The sequence below is a fragment of the Platichthys flesus genome, chromosome 6, assembly GCF_949316205.1.
Source record: "Platichthys flesus chromosome 6, fPlaFle2.1, whole genome shotgun sequence".
Taxonomy (NCBI): Eukaryota; Metazoa; Chordata; class Actinopteri; order Pleuronectiformes; family Pleuronectidae; genus Platichthys; species Platichthys flesus.
Genome location: NC_084950.1, coordinates 14,264,826 through 14,279,314, shown reverse-complemented (window position 1 = coordinate 14,279,314; position 14,489 = coordinate 14,264,826). Strand labels below are relative to the sequence as shown.

At 40.3% G+C, this 14,489-nt stretch overlaps 3 protein-coding genes across 7 annotated transcripts; 2 read left to right on the top strand and 1 right to left on the bottom strand.

Annotated features, from left to right (window-relative positions):
• The first annotated feature begins 892 nt into the window (after positions 1–892).
• snapc5 (small nuclear RNA activating complex, polypeptide 5) lies at positions 893–3,597 on the top strand. The gene is made up of 4 exons (XM_062389778.1): positions 893–1,053; positions 1,809–1,937; positions 2,019–2,102; positions 2,946–3,597. Exons 2-4 carry the CDS (start codon positions 1,848–1,850, stop codon positions 3,147–3,149), a joined length of 378 nt encoding a protein of 125 aa, XP_062245762.1. The 5' UTR covers positions 893–1,053; positions 1,809–1,847; the 3' UTR covers positions 3,150–3,597.
• A 1,653-nt stretch (positions 3,598–5,250) lies between these two features.
• On the top strand, positions 5,251–9,403 carry lctlb (lactase-like b). 5 transcript variants are annotated; one of them, XM_062389773.1, is made up of 15 exons: positions 5,251–5,337; positions 5,425–5,613; positions 5,712–5,872; positions 5,962–6,049; positions 6,143–6,252; positions 6,343–6,471; positions 6,563–6,658; positions 6,737–6,791; positions 6,873–7,034; positions 7,117–7,394; positions 7,481–7,607; positions 7,717–7,916; positions 8,091–8,154; positions 9,040–9,084; positions 9,263–9,403. In XM_062389773.1, exons 2-15 carry the CDS (start codon positions 5,487–5,489, stop codon positions 9,376–9,378), a joined length of 1,758 nt encoding a protein of 585 aa, XP_062245757.1. In that variant the 5' UTR covers positions 5,251–5,337; positions 5,425–5,486; the 3' UTR covers positions 9,379–9,403. The 5 variants fall into 5 exon arrangements, 4 of the variants coding, with proteins under 4 accessions (XP_062245757.1, XP_062245756.1, XP_062245760.1 ...); XR_009920845.1 differs by lacking the exon at positions 5,251–5,337 and adding an exon at positions 8,425–8,496 and having other exon boundaries at positions 5,370–5,613; positions 9,263–9,351; XM_062389772.1 differs by lacking the exon at positions 5,251–5,337 and having other exon boundaries at positions 5,370–5,613.
• A 178-nt stretch (positions 9,404–9,581) lies between these two features.
• Positions 9,582–14,409, bottom strand: zwilch (zwilch kinetochore protein). Its single transcript, XM_062389771.1, has 18 exons — positions 14,230–14,409; positions 14,060–14,102; positions 13,615–13,707; positions 13,328–13,458; positions 13,034–13,224; positions 12,854–12,933; positions 12,619–12,774; positions 12,405–12,476; positions 12,232–12,325; positions 12,084–12,136; positions 11,895–11,994; positions 11,732–11,811; positions 11,474–11,630; positions 10,965–10,993; positions 10,748–10,884; positions 10,542–10,637; positions 10,213–10,328; positions 9,582–10,086 (listed from the first exon to the last, which is right to left on the bottom strand). The coding sequence occupies exons 1-18, from the start codon at positions 14,277–14,279 to the stop codon at positions 9,998–10,000; spliced, it is 1,767 nt and encodes a 588-aa protein (XP_062245755.1). The 5' UTR covers positions 14,280–14,409; the 3' UTR covers positions 9,582–9,997.
• Between the last annotated feature and the right edge of the window lie 80 nt (positions 14,410–14,489).

Genomic DNA, 14,489 nt, shown 5'->3' with positions numbered 1-14,489 from the left:
TAAATGTAGCTTGTGACGTGACTGTACATGTTTGGTTTATAACATATGTAATGTATTTTACTTTGTGATCGTGAGTTTTCCTTTAAAGAAAGAAAATGCACACAAATAGACACACTCAACATATACACAAATAACTTAATATATAATTGGATAAATAATACGCAATGTATATTATTATTAACAGTTTTTTTTTTTTTTTCTCTGATAGTGGGTGTGGACCACAATTGAGACAGCAGCTGATGGTGGATCCTGAAAGCAGCAGTGGACATTGACTGTATGACTATAGTCAAATTGAGTCAAGAATAAGTTCACTGCAGTGAGATGAAAGATTCGCCACCAGAACTATGAAAAAAATTTCATTTTACCAATGGAAATGTTGACAAAACAATATTTTTGAAGTATAAGATGTATATTATACATATAATAAACATACATAATACATAATAATAGAGATTTAAGGGTAAATAACTGAAGCACTAATACAAAGTTGTGCATTAGACTTAGCCTGAAGAATGATGGCGAAGCAGATGTAGGTGTATTTTACCAAAAGTGATAACACAATTGATAACACAATTGAGTTGTGCTCTTTGTGGTATAAAAGTCTTTAAAATTCACAGACTTGAAGAACAGTAAAACACATACTTATGTCATTTGGGGAATTTGTACAGGTAAGACCAATAATGATTGATTATCTTCAGGGAATAGGACGGGCTGGGGGCAGTGTAAGGAGCAGTGTACGGAGCATCTTAGAATGTACAGATGCACAAGGGAGGAAAGGTATTTTTAAGTTTTTAATTACGACTTGACTGGACAACGGATATAAGCTAACGGCATAATGAATGAATCATGTAGGTGGCAGTAATGCAACATTCTGGAATCCAGCTGCCGTAAAAGAAGAAGAAGAAGAAGACCCGGATATGACATCATAAGCGCAGGACCCAAACTTTAGCCTGTAGCAACGCAGCTAATTAAAAGCAGTCGGAAGCTCCTTCTTTTTTATGTTTTACCGCCCTCGACATTGATATGGAGTTTACGCTGGATTTATAATTAGAGGTAATAATCTCACTTCATGTGTAACTGTGGAAAACGATTCATTTCTCGGGACCGCAAGTCAGCCAAATAGTTTTTCCAGAGCAGCAAGCTAGCAGCTAGCAGCAAGCAACAACACAAAGTGTTTACCTTTATTTAATGGACGCAGTGCTACTGTTAAGATTATCACCAATCTGTTCATAACTTTGTTAACTTCACTGCTATATAGCACTTCTAAATACTTACAATTGTTTGTAGCTGATAAGCAGATATGTCGCCTTTTCAAATTGAAATTTTTCATTCTGGAGATGTAAACAGCAATGGATGGATGGATGGAAATTCTTGTGTTACTGCAGCAAGCTGTCAGGCACATATCACTCCCTAAAGGACTAACTCTACTAAATCTATAAAGTATAAAGTAGTGTACATAATATAAACCAGTAGGTGAAATAGTGAAGGAACTCTAATTCTATTCCACACAGTTTGGACTAGGATACTAAACACGTGATGTGTTTTGTAAAGATACTTACTTAAGATAAGATAATGTAAATATAACATTTAGTGAAAGTAAAAATGTGAGTAAACATATTATATCATATAAGTATAAATAATGCTATATACACACAAGGCAGTATTGCACAACCTGCAGTACAGGTAGGTTTTGACAGGTTTCCACCCCGATCCACTTTGCGAACAGATTAGTTTATATGGAAAACAAAGTTTAAATAATAAAATGGCATGTTACTGTGTCGCTTATCAATGATGTCTTCCTTCTTCAGCGCTGAGGGAATGGTCTGACTGCTGCAGCACCAACAAAGATGCACAGCCGTCTGCAGGAGCTGAAGAAGGAAGAGGAGACTCTCCTCAAAATCAAAGTGATGCTACAAGACCAGCTGAACAGACTGAAGGTGAGTGGGGGTTCAGGATAGAGGGGGTCAATGTTTGTTATACCCGGTGTTTATGTATCCTGTGTTCACGATGTGTTTCAGTTTGAAGAAGGGGCCTTGAAATCAATCATTAACGCTCAATCGGAAGAGGACGGAGCCTCTCAACGCCTGTCCCCAGAGCCTGAGGTAAACGCCTTCACCATGAACAACCTGGCAAAGTGCTCATAGATCAGTCTATATATTCTCACCAATAGCCTTTCTCATGTTTGTTGAGTATTGATCATTTGAGTTTGGTATTGGTTGATATTTGCATGATCGACCAATACACTATGCTTTTGTACCATCTTGCTAGAGATGTTTTACAGTTTGGATATCCTAATTGATACATTTAAATCCATGCAAAAACAATTGAAATGGTGAATACAAAATTAGGTAACATTTTATTGTTAAAAAGTTAACTTTATTTATGTAGCACTTTAAGAAACACTCTAACAAAGTGCTACACAATAAGCAGAACAACAAACCAATACAAATGCACAAACATCCCTGATAGATCCAGGAAAGGCTGCCTGGTAGTAGTGTTGAGGTATGTCTATGTGGAGCCAGTGTAAAATTGCCATGTTTGAGATTTTAAACTTTAAATAAGTAGAGTGCATAGCCACTCTCTGATGTTTTAATATTGCCAGCCAGCATTTAAAAAGGCTAGTTGCTGAGCTATAGATTTTTTTTTATTCATTGGAATAATCAGATTCTTCCAGTGCGTTCTAGCAATGCAGAGACCAAATGACATAAATGATGGAATTCATTTTCTAAACTAAACATCTTGTGATCACTTTGAAGAGTGTTGGACATTTTTACCTCAGAATTAGAAACGTCTCTGAATTCTGCTACTAACATACCATAATTTAGCTTTTCCTCAAATAATGTAAAATACAATATGATGATAGAACTTTATTTCAAACATGTCTGTATCTATTAGCTAACAGTTGTAGACTTACATTGTCACTAATGATTTGTTTTATATTTCAGGTTCAAATTAACCTTGATGATGAGAGCGAAATCAATCAAACCAAACTGCTACTGAACGCCGCTGTAGATTATGACATGGACGAGGAGGAGGAAGAAGAGGACGACGATGATGATGAGGGTGATGAGGAAGCTGAATTAGATGATGATAATGAGCTCAGATTTGTGCCTGAGGAGGATGAGGACGAGAATGAAGACGATTACTGAGACCCGCAGCATTTTACGGGGCTTCTATGTTTGCACCTCTGAATACAGCAATTTCTTTGTTCACCTATTTTGTATGATCACTTGGTAAGTTTAATTTATTTGGATGAAGTGAGTTACAGTGAAATGACGTGCCGTAACAGTATCCTCTCCTTTGCCTGATTTCATTTCCTTTATTTCAAACCATGTCAGAATTCATGTGTCAAACTTTGTGAAAAACCTTGAGACCTGTCTCACTGAAATGCAGTCGGACAGTGTTATTAGATGCTTAATAGCTTAGTGAATATGTTATGCTAAAGATAAGAGACTGAACAAGTTCACTTCAGAATCAGATGTTGAGATGTTTCTGTTAGCATGAAATGTATGGCTGGGCCATATAAGAATATAGTGTGTATGTATTATGGAAGAAATTATCATTGTAAGCACAAAATAAAATGTTTTGAATAGTGTTCACTGGACTGATCTTAAAATGAATACTTCTGTGTGGATAGAAAGATATCATCCACAAATTACAGGTTTCCCTTATAAACTACGGTTAACAAAGGACTTAATTCATATCCTGAAATGTAAAGATATCTTCTCTTTTGAGACACTTAAAGAAAGCATAGAGGTTAATTAAGAGGTCAAGAGAACAATGAGGCAGACTGGATTCGTCCATAAGAATAAGATAGATGAATTTAATCATTGTGACATGCAGGAATCTAAATAACCTCGGGGACAAACGCCAACTTAGTTCCTTAATCCATCCATACGGAGAATATCGCATGATCATCAGCCATGCTAAATAAATCATCCCTTCATTTTGGGAACTTGGTGTCCATTTTAAAGTGAATAAACCTTAGGGCCCAGATGAAATATGTGGAAGGACAGTCGGGACGAAGATACTGTGCTGATAAACTGAGTCATGATTTTCAAACTCTATTCTACCACTTAGACGTAGGTTATTGTTCCTGATCTCTGAAAGACTTCCAACATCACTCTTTTCTCAGAGTATAGACCTAGAACCTGACTTCTGACACACAACACTGACTTATGATGAAAACCGGATAAATCTGTTAATCAGTAATTGTGACTGTAACTGGACCATCAATTTATTTTTGCACAATCCTGAGAAGTGTATGTTGACAATGCAAAGTTCTTTATTTTGATCTCACTTACTGTTTGTTGACTTCCTGTCTTGGACATATTGTTTTCAGTTTCTCTCTCAGACACTCTGTTAAGGTCACACCTGTACATTAATCTGTCCTAATCTGACCCAGGCCAATGGGTAATGCAGTGCCAACACTTTCCACTCGCCAACCATTCAGCATTTTTCTAAACATGTGAAACAATGCAGCGAGCCCCACAATGAGGCCAGCTTTCACACTGACAGCAGGGACCGCTCTGGAGAACGGTGGTGCAACATACAATAGAGAGTGCACCAACAGATATATTCAGCTTTCTACACGCGCCCTGCTCTTCCAGGAGGGCTCCCACACACCCACCACACAGGCTCAGCACACCCTCTGCAAATGAATTCTTCCTAAGGTACACGGGCTGGTTTACATCATAGTCTGTACATTTGATATTGTGAATCAGATAATATGGAAATATGATCAGAGAAAAATGAAAGACTTAATTGCAGGAGAACAATGAGACCAAAAAAAAACAAATTTATTTCATTGGTTTTATATAAATTTATTTTTGATCGTTGTGCAGTATCAGTTCAAATCTTATGCATCACAACCATTTCAGGATGATTAGATTATAAGGTAAACATTTAATGTGTAGACACGTGAAATGGAAATTCAAGTTAATTCTGTCGATACTCTCCAAGTTGTCAGCATGTAAATATGGACGTGAATCTTCACTCTGCAAAAATGAACTGCACATTTCCTTCTAACCGTCAAATAACGCAGGTTAGGTGTATTGCATGTGGTCTCTTTGTGTGGTAGAGTCCATCCTTTGTCCTGTGATGGTGCAGCGTAAATATATCAACCTGTCTAACGTCAACTTTGCTTACAGAGGTGAAACCATAGTTTGTGTGGGATCTGTCTGCCTCAGCAAGTTGAGCTCACACTCCATTGACTTTGAATAGGGGGCATTTGGCTCGGCACTGAGGGACGTGGACCCCTCGTAGAGCATCAGGTTGGACCCTTCCAGAACGTTCAGTGAGATTGTATGATATATTTTAGATAATTGCAGGACAGAGGTTTGTAAGCATTGTGTATTTTGTGCCCTGGATATCCTGCAACTTGTTTCCATGAGTTGATGCTGAAAGGCCCTTGTTTGTGTGCAGACGACTGTTGAGGGACCTGGAGGAGTATCGGACGGTGACAGTGCTGCAGGTTCAGAAGTACCATGCGGCCCCGCTGTGCATTCGCTGTGTGCCATGTGTTTATGTTGGTGCTGTGTCTGTCTGCGGCTGAGGACTTCGACTGGACAAAGAACGACCACGGCTCCTTCTATTATGGCACTTTTCCGGCTGGTACGCCCAAGTTGTTTCTTTTTTTTGGTACCTTTTGCAGTTATAGATACAGTTCATTTGAATTATTCTGTAACTGGTGATATCGTGGTATTTTGTAGGATTTTCGTGGGGTGCCGGCAGTTCAGCCTATCAAACAGAAGGAGCCTGGGACAAAGATGGAAAAGGACTGAGCATCTGGGACGTGTTCAGTCACAAGAAAGGCAAAATCCAGCAGAATGACACAGGGGACTCCTCCTGTGAGGGCTACTACAGAGTCAAGGTGTGTGTGGGGGGGGGGGGAATGGAGAGAACAGAAGAAGAGGAATGTAAAACAAACGTCTCACTGCGTTGTGATTGTGTGTTACCCAGGACGATGTTTCTCTGATAAAGGAGCTGAAACTGAACCACTATCGCTTCTCCATCTCGTGGCCTCGACTCTTCCCCACCGGCATAAAGTGTGAGTCACTGCAGTCCCTTTACAACTCAGGAGGTTTTTCTTTGCAAGCAGCTGAATCAGAACATTCATGTTGATTTTAATCACAATCTTCAGCCGACCATATCAACGAAAGGGGAATACAGTACTACAGTGACCTGATTGACCAGCTGCTGGAAAACAACATCACTCCCATCGTCACTCTGTATCACTGGGATCTTCCCCAGGTTTGGATGCAAAATACAGATGAGCCGCAAATTTAGCTGCAGAACTTTATTTTACCGAAACACTAAACTCTCTAAACACTGCTTTTCTAGGTCTTACATGAAAAATACGGCGGATGGCAGAATATAAGCATGGTCAACCATTTCAATGAATTTGCCAACTTGTGCTTTGAAAGATTTGGAAACCGAGTCAAGTATTGGATCACTTTCAACAATCCGTGGGTAGGTTCAAAATAAACACCCACCTCAAAGCATTTTTTTTAATAGTTACTCTATGGCATGCCTCATTGTTGCACACTTTTCTGGACCACAGTCAGTAGCAGTCGAAGGCTATGAGACAGGCGAGCACGCTCCAGGACTGAGGCTGAGAGGAACTGGTGCATACAAAGCTGCCCACCACATTATCAAGGTATATGAATGCAGAAACAATATTCAATTAGACACTAGGCTAACCATGATATCTAAAAACAATAAATATTTTTCACAGGCCCATGCCAAAGTGTGGCACACTTATGATACACAATGGAGGGCGAAGCAAAAAGGTAAACAAGAGCTTTGAGAGTAAAGCACATTGTCTTGATTCAGTATGTGTGAGTGCTGTGAGCTGCTCTCCTCCTCTGCAGGTCAGGTCGGCATCTCTCTGTCCGGGGACTGGGGAGAGCCGGTGGACATCAGCAACCAGAAAGACATCGAAGCAGCTGAGAGATACGTCCAGTTCTACCTGGGCTGGTTCGCCACGCCAGTCTTTCACGGAGACTACCCCCAAGTGATGAAAGACTTTATCGGTGAGTCGAATTGTGAGCAGTTAATCCTGAATAAATCACGTGGGTCTCTAGTGCAATGAAGTGATCGCTGGTTGTGATGCAGGAAGGAAGAGTTCGCAGCAGGGCCTCGGGACGTCTCGCCTGCCCACCTTCTCCCCCCAAGAGAAGAGCTACATCAAGGGGACCTGCGACTTCCTCGGCATCGGCCACTTCACCACCCGCTACATCACCCAGAAGAACAACCCGTCAGGCCGCAGCAGCAGCAGCTACTTCACCGACCGTGACCTGGCTGAGCTGGTGGACCCACGTTGGCCCGACCCCGGGTCAGAGTGGCTCTACTCTGTGCCTTGGGGTTTCAGGCGCCTGCTCAATTTTGTCAAGGTAACCACTAGTGTATAATGTAGAGTAAAGGAAGCACAGCAGGATTGTTGACCCCACAACCAAATCCTTATTTATTTCCTGTTTAGACTCAGTATGGAAACCCAGCGATCTATGTGACAGAGAATGGGGTCTCTGAGAAGATGTTGTGCACAGAGCTGTGTGACGACTGGAGGATACAGTATTTCAAAGACTACATCAACGAGATGCTGAAAGGTCAGTGAACTCATGCATATTTTACAACACGATTAAATGAAAGCCTATTTCTTTAGGTCTGTCCTTCCGCGTCTAATCCAACCTGTCTGCTCCCTGTGATGTCGCTCAGCTATCAAGGACGGGGTCAACGTGAAGGGCTACACGGCCTGGTCCCTGCTGGACAAGTTTGAATGGGACGAGGGCTACTCCGAGAGGTTTGGCTTGTACTATGTGGACTTCAGGAATAAAAACAAGCCTCGCTATCCCAAAGCTTCTGTTCAGTTCTACAAACGCATCATCAGCTCCAACGGATTTCCCAATCAGAGAGAGGTGAGAGAAAAGGTTGCAAACCTACTTCTAATCCTTTTTTCACAATTAAAATGATACGTACACTTGAACTAATTTAATCTGAAATGATGGTTTGTAGATGAAGTGGTTAACAATCTATGTATGTCACATATATATGTCAGTAATGATGTGTAATTGCATGCTAACCCTTCACAGGTTGAGAACTGGAGGAGGAAGGCAGTTGAGACCTGTTCTTCTAGCAACCAGCTCTTAGCAGCAGGTAAGTTCATCTCTAGCATCCCCGACCTAATCAACAATTCATCAGAGGTGAACAACTAGCTGGGGTAAACAAATAAAGATTCTGCCCTAAATATATCAAAAACTACTGAATATAGTAAAGTATACTGATAATTTGAATATAATTTGACTTGAATTTGTGTCGCTGTTCTTGGAGCACCCCAGAAAACCAATTTATCAGTTTATTCTGGAAATATAAGAGAGAGAATTTGCCACAGAATATCTGAGATATCTTCTTTGTTTGCCCCTCCAGCTAGAAGAAAATCCAAGGAACATGCAGAAATGCCAAAGGTTTGGCCAGTGCATGACGAAGTTTAGAACTTTGGTATTTGTCTTCCGTTGATTTGATTTATTTCTTCCTCTTGCTTTGTGATTGTGTTTTAAAATGTGACTAACAGAGTTGTGCCCTTGCAGTTTTACACCTGCCTTTCAAACAAGCCTATACTCCTCGTAAACAGTGAAAACTATCTCTTTATTGGTGCTCAGTTTTACTGATGTGATTAAATCTAATTTGGAACCAATAACAGTCCTGCTTTGACTAAAACTTAAAAAAAATTGGGCTGATCAGTGGACTTCCATATAGCAGAACTGTAAATTTACTGAAAACACATCCTAACAGCGAAACTGTCTGATTTAGTGAAATAAATTTAGAAAATATGAAGTCAACATGACTTTTTGGAACAGGATTCAGCAATGTTTGCTGATGACTGCTCACAATAAACAGCATTTCAGAGAAAAGATTGGATTTAGAGTTATTTTGCTGTGGTTCTAACGCTGCCTCCTGAAATATTCCCCAGGAGCTGCATGCAGCTCTCAAAGGGTTAAAGTGCTGTTAATCAACTCTGAGTCATTTCTCTCTTTTTATTAGAGGAACAGCGGACTACTGCTGCCAATATTCTAAGACTTATACATGGTAAGGAATCACTCATTCCACCTGCAAATTACATAGAGGGTGATTTGATTTAGGGGGAAACAACATTAACCCTTTGAGTGCTGTGCTTGAGCATGTTGTCTCGCTTCATACGTGTCTGAACATTATACAAATGCTGGTGAGTTAATGTGTTTGCATTTGTGTGCTTTGTGGTTTGCAGACCCTCTGACCAGCCACATGGAGATGGTCACTGAGATTGTTGTTCCGACCGTGTGCACCCTCTCTATTCTGCTCAGTGCCATCTTCCTCATGTTCCTGCTGCGGCGGCGGAACTAGAAAGTGTGCATGTTTACAATGACACCGACACACATATGAAAACACAAACACTCCTTTTGTAAATGCATCATCTCTTTAATGGACATGTGTGAACATAAATGCATTATTTGAACTGATGAGAAGAGAATGATAGAATTCATTCATTTGACGTGTAAACAGTGTTTGCTGTTAAAACCCATTGGTTGAGCTGATAATTAATTTAGTTCCAGACACTCACACTGTGTGAATAGCCGTGTAACAAGTTGGATTCTCTTATTAAAACTGCTGTGGAATAAGACCATTGCAAACACCTGATAAACTGCAGATTTATTGTGTTTTCATTTGGTTGAAACTGGGAATTATTCAGCGAAAAGCAATCTCCACAAACGCGCTCTATTGGATACAAAAGAAATCATCTGATGTTATAATAATAAAGATAGAAAAGCAAGGACAGGGTCAAAGAACATATATACAAAGGACTGAAAGTTGTGCATTGAAAAAAGTTAACAAGAAAGTACATTATATTAACAGAAAGACCTATAGCACTCGATATAGGTTTAAATTGAGTGTGTCTGATATTTCAACAAAGAGAATATCAAATATGAATTGAACACCTCCTTTGTTGTTTATTTGTGTAAGTTCATGCAAAGTTGACAAGACTGCAGCACACCATGGTGGAGAACAAGGCGTCATCCTCACTGTCCCCGCTAACCGTTCCATTTGGGTAATCTAAAGACACACAGAAACAAAATAGTTAGCATTGCTTTACCTGGGGCGTGTGTGTGTGGTGGGTGGGGGGTGTACTACTCGTAAAAAGAATAGCAAAACATATTTGGTGCAAAGCATGAAAATCACCTGTTTCAAGCATGACATGATCAACCAGTGGTCTATCGCTGAGCTGTAACGATGTTCTGACCTCACGAGGACCCTGGCCGCTGAAAACATCGGCTCCCCACAGAACCGGCTGCTCTCTGTGGATCATTAAAGATGAGACAGTGGTGCAAGTGGACAAAATGCGTATTGATACCAAATCTAAGTGGTGAGATAAAATCCAGTCACAGAAGTCACACTATCTGTTTTTGACACTTTTTGAAACAAACAACTAGTTTTTGTTAAAACATAAATGAGGAGGCAAATATTGAAAAGTCATTTACAAATTTCAGATACAAGGTTCCGCGTCTTACTTCTGGTACAAATGGCTGATCAGAGCTGGTTTGATTTGGAGTTTGAATTCATGTTCCTCGTCATATGGGATTGTTTTATAGTGCTGCAAACACGATCTGTGCAAGAGGAGAGGACACAAGATGTTCAATTATCTCATCCGCATGTCACCAATACAATCACATACTTTGGATTCTCCTACAGGAGAAAAACAATATACTCTATTTACTGTGTGAGAAGGAACAGGCGGTCGAAGGGCAGACTCAGAAACGTGCTGCAGGTCACAATTATTTCCAGCAGGTGGTGCAGTTTTCTGAGTCGGATCACTTGCTCCTGTAGATCAACCTCAGTGCTCAGGTAGAAACACTGCAGAGTTAAATACTCAAAGTCAGTATTTCCTTAAGAGTCATTTCAAAATAGCAATACAAAGTAAAAGATGAGCTCACCAAGTGGTTTAGAGTTGCCAATTGTTCAGCTGAGGAAAAAAAACAATAGTTGAATGACAAAGCAAAAATTGAGCTTGTTGATTATAATCCAGTTATATAATTATTACTATAAAGACTAGAAGGGCACTTAGTGGAGCACGTACCTCCACCAAGACCCAACTGTCCCCTTATATTCAATCAAGCTGCAGCAAATATCAACACTCATAGATATTATTCATCGAGATGTCCCTAATTCTTTAATCAAGATCAATGAATAAAGATGTCTGGGGAAATTTGGAAAAAGGTGATGAAGGTTTTCCTGGATCCACCCCCTTATCCACCAAATGGGTTCTCCACTGACCCATACCACATCCTACCACCACATTTCTTGGAAACCTGTTCAGTTGTTTTTGTGTGACATTGCTTACAAGCCAACATGAAAACAAATCAAACAGACAGGGGTGAAAACATAACGTCCCTGGGAGAGGCAGACAGATTTAGACCGAGAATCAAGATAAGTTAGTAGTTACTGATGAGGTAGTTAATGTAGTCCTTTCTCATCTTGTCCAAACCCATCTCCAGCAGCATGTGGACGGGTGTGACTCCTGTGAGAGACACGTGGTCGATCTGCCGGTGGTAGGACTGCAGGATGAGCTTACTGAGGGAGCTGTTGCTGTCTCTGTGAATCTGAGAGAGGCGACACAAGACAAAGCAGAAAAGTTCACGGACAACAACCTCCACTATTTTCTTGGTGAAAAGCAGTTTCTAGAAGCTGCATCCACCCATACCCATGGTTTGATGTCTCCGTATCTCAGGGCTTCGATGACGAGTTTTAGACAGTCTCCAATGTCTTGATATGAAGTCACACCTGAGATGGAAAAGAACAGGAGAAAATCATTGTTGTTGCCTGATTATAACGTAACGTCAAATAATTTTTTGATTAGGACTCACTCTTTCTCATGCGAACCCACAACTGTTCCACAAAATCTAAATCTCCTCGTTCGAAGAAGTTGAAGATGGGAGTGTCTGTCCCACACTTCATCTTGGTGCTCTTTAAGAAAATATGAAGAAGACGGAAAGCTACTATATTCTGAAATGAATACAGTATAGGAAGGTCTGTTGGTTTTAATACAATCATACCTCAGTTGTGTTTGGAGCCTGATCCTCTAGAGTTGTTGCAGTATTCTGTAGCTCTGAAAGAATAAAGTAAAAAGAAAGACATCTGCGTAATAGACTGTAAATAGTGGTGAATCCTACTAAGGGTGCATTCATATAAGAAAATAGAAACCTGCTAGGTAGGCCTTGGTAAGATTTACAGCTGATGTGCTTTCCAACGGTTCCATCCATTCAGTCTCACCAGTTCTCAAACCATCAGCAAGAGTCTGAAACAACGGATTTATTCACTTGTTTGCTTGTGTATTGATGCTCAGTCACTCATCTCAAGATCACTGAGACTCAAACCTGAAGAAACTCCAACTCCCTGTACATCTGGGACACCGGGCTTCTCGTGTCTCCACTGGTAACTTTGATATTCTGCATGTGAACAAATATTCAACAAGAATCATTTTTTTGTAAAAACTCTAAACTTTATTTTGAAATATGATAAAGAATTGACTTGTATGAAAAGTATTTTATGTAAGAGGAGGAGAAAATTCTCAGTTTAAAAGCAGCTCACCAGTGTAGCTGTAGAAGAGAGCGGTGGGGTCTCGAGGACACTCTCCACGTGACTCCATTTGAAATCCACTGTCACGCTGCTCTGTGACTCAATCACGGTGTTCTCAACAACTGTGGAGCCGAACAAGTGGAACCTGGCACTGCCTTTAATTCCCATCTAGAGGTAGAGACAGATGTAGGTGAAGAAATGTTGCTTTACACTGACTGAAAAGAGAGGACGTGCACTGCACACTTACCGAGGAGGGGTGATGCCTTTTCTTGTGCTCTTGTTTAAGCTCATCTAAGGTAATGAACGTTTTTTTATCTATCGCTGCACCTGAAAACATTGAAGTCAGAATGAAACGAAATCTAAGCAGCATCAAGACCACACAGGAATTAATAATGAACAAATATTCACTAATACTGATGAGTTATACCTTTGCAGGTCACGGAGTATAGTTTTACACCAGATACTTTACTGCCGATGCAGACTGTCTCCGCCCCGAACCAGGTGGTTTTAGCAGGATCAGACATGTCGCATCTCACCCACAGAGGGTTTAACGCAGGCTTGTTGTCCACAGCTGACACATTAGCATTTTGAGCTAATGTGTACCAAGACAGTAACTGCCTGTGAAAAAACATTTTGGCACGTCAGTTACAGTGTAGTAGACACACATGTTAGATTAACCTATTTGAACTTGCTTCATGTTAAGTTTCTTAGCATTGATTACCTTGCTTTCATGATTGTGAGTGGCTGTGGTCCCAGGTCTGTTTTAAGCAAACTAGCATCATCAGCATCATCACCAGCGCAGTTTGAATAATCAGTTATTTGATCATCGTCAGTTTCACTTGATTTGGGGACCTTGTGAAGAAAGAAAGAAAAACATGGTCCAAAAGTTACATCCAATGCTTTAACAACGGATGCACGATTTTGAAATAATTTTTAATTTGATTTACATGTTACATTGTTCTGAGCCTTGCAGACAAAAGGTTTGTTTAATGCATTAACGGTACTCACAGCTTTTTGACAGATGAAAACCGGCTGGTTACCACAGTACATATTCACCACAGCAACTCTGTCTCCATTCGTCTTTAATATTTCGACTTCCTCCTGAAACAGATATGCAGTATGCACAGCAGATGATTCCCGACGATCCTGTGTCTCTGTGTAGAACAGCTTCATTGTGTGACATTCCCAAGTGAAGATAAAACTTGATAAGCTGAATTTTCTCCATGTTATGGTGAAAATGTGTTGACTGTGTGCAACTCAGTGATTAAAACACAAACATCTTCTATAAATAAATAGATGACGATCCCAAAAGATACATATCTTGTGCACTACAGCATAATAACTTGTTCCCATAAGATAATATCTTAACAAGATCAAATACACAATCTTCTGGGACTTCAGGGGCGGACACACTGATTTGTGACAGGTTTGACATTCAACAAAATAAAATTACCTCGTGTATAAATGGATGGTCGCTCTCCTCATCCTGAAGAGATCTGAAAACAGAAACCAATTCACTTCAGCGAGTGTTTTAATGCGTCACTAACTGTCTAGCGGCAACTTGACGTCAACGTTAGCTAAAGTATAAGCTACGTTAATAACGTTTTAGATGATACAACTCACCGGAGAATATTAAAGAACTCCTTCGCGCTGGATATCACCTTAGAGCTCATGGCTGGATAACACCACAGTGCTCCCGTCACAGAGAGAGCTGCGGACAGAGCAGAGGAACGAGCTCAAAACACTTTAACTCAAACCGACAATAAACTTTCCGCTGCTAATGTTGATGTTTTGACTCTCGCGCGCCCGCTCTCAAACTCTGACGTCATGGGGTCAGAGGTAATCACCCTGTCTTTTTTAAATATACAGAAAATAAATTAATA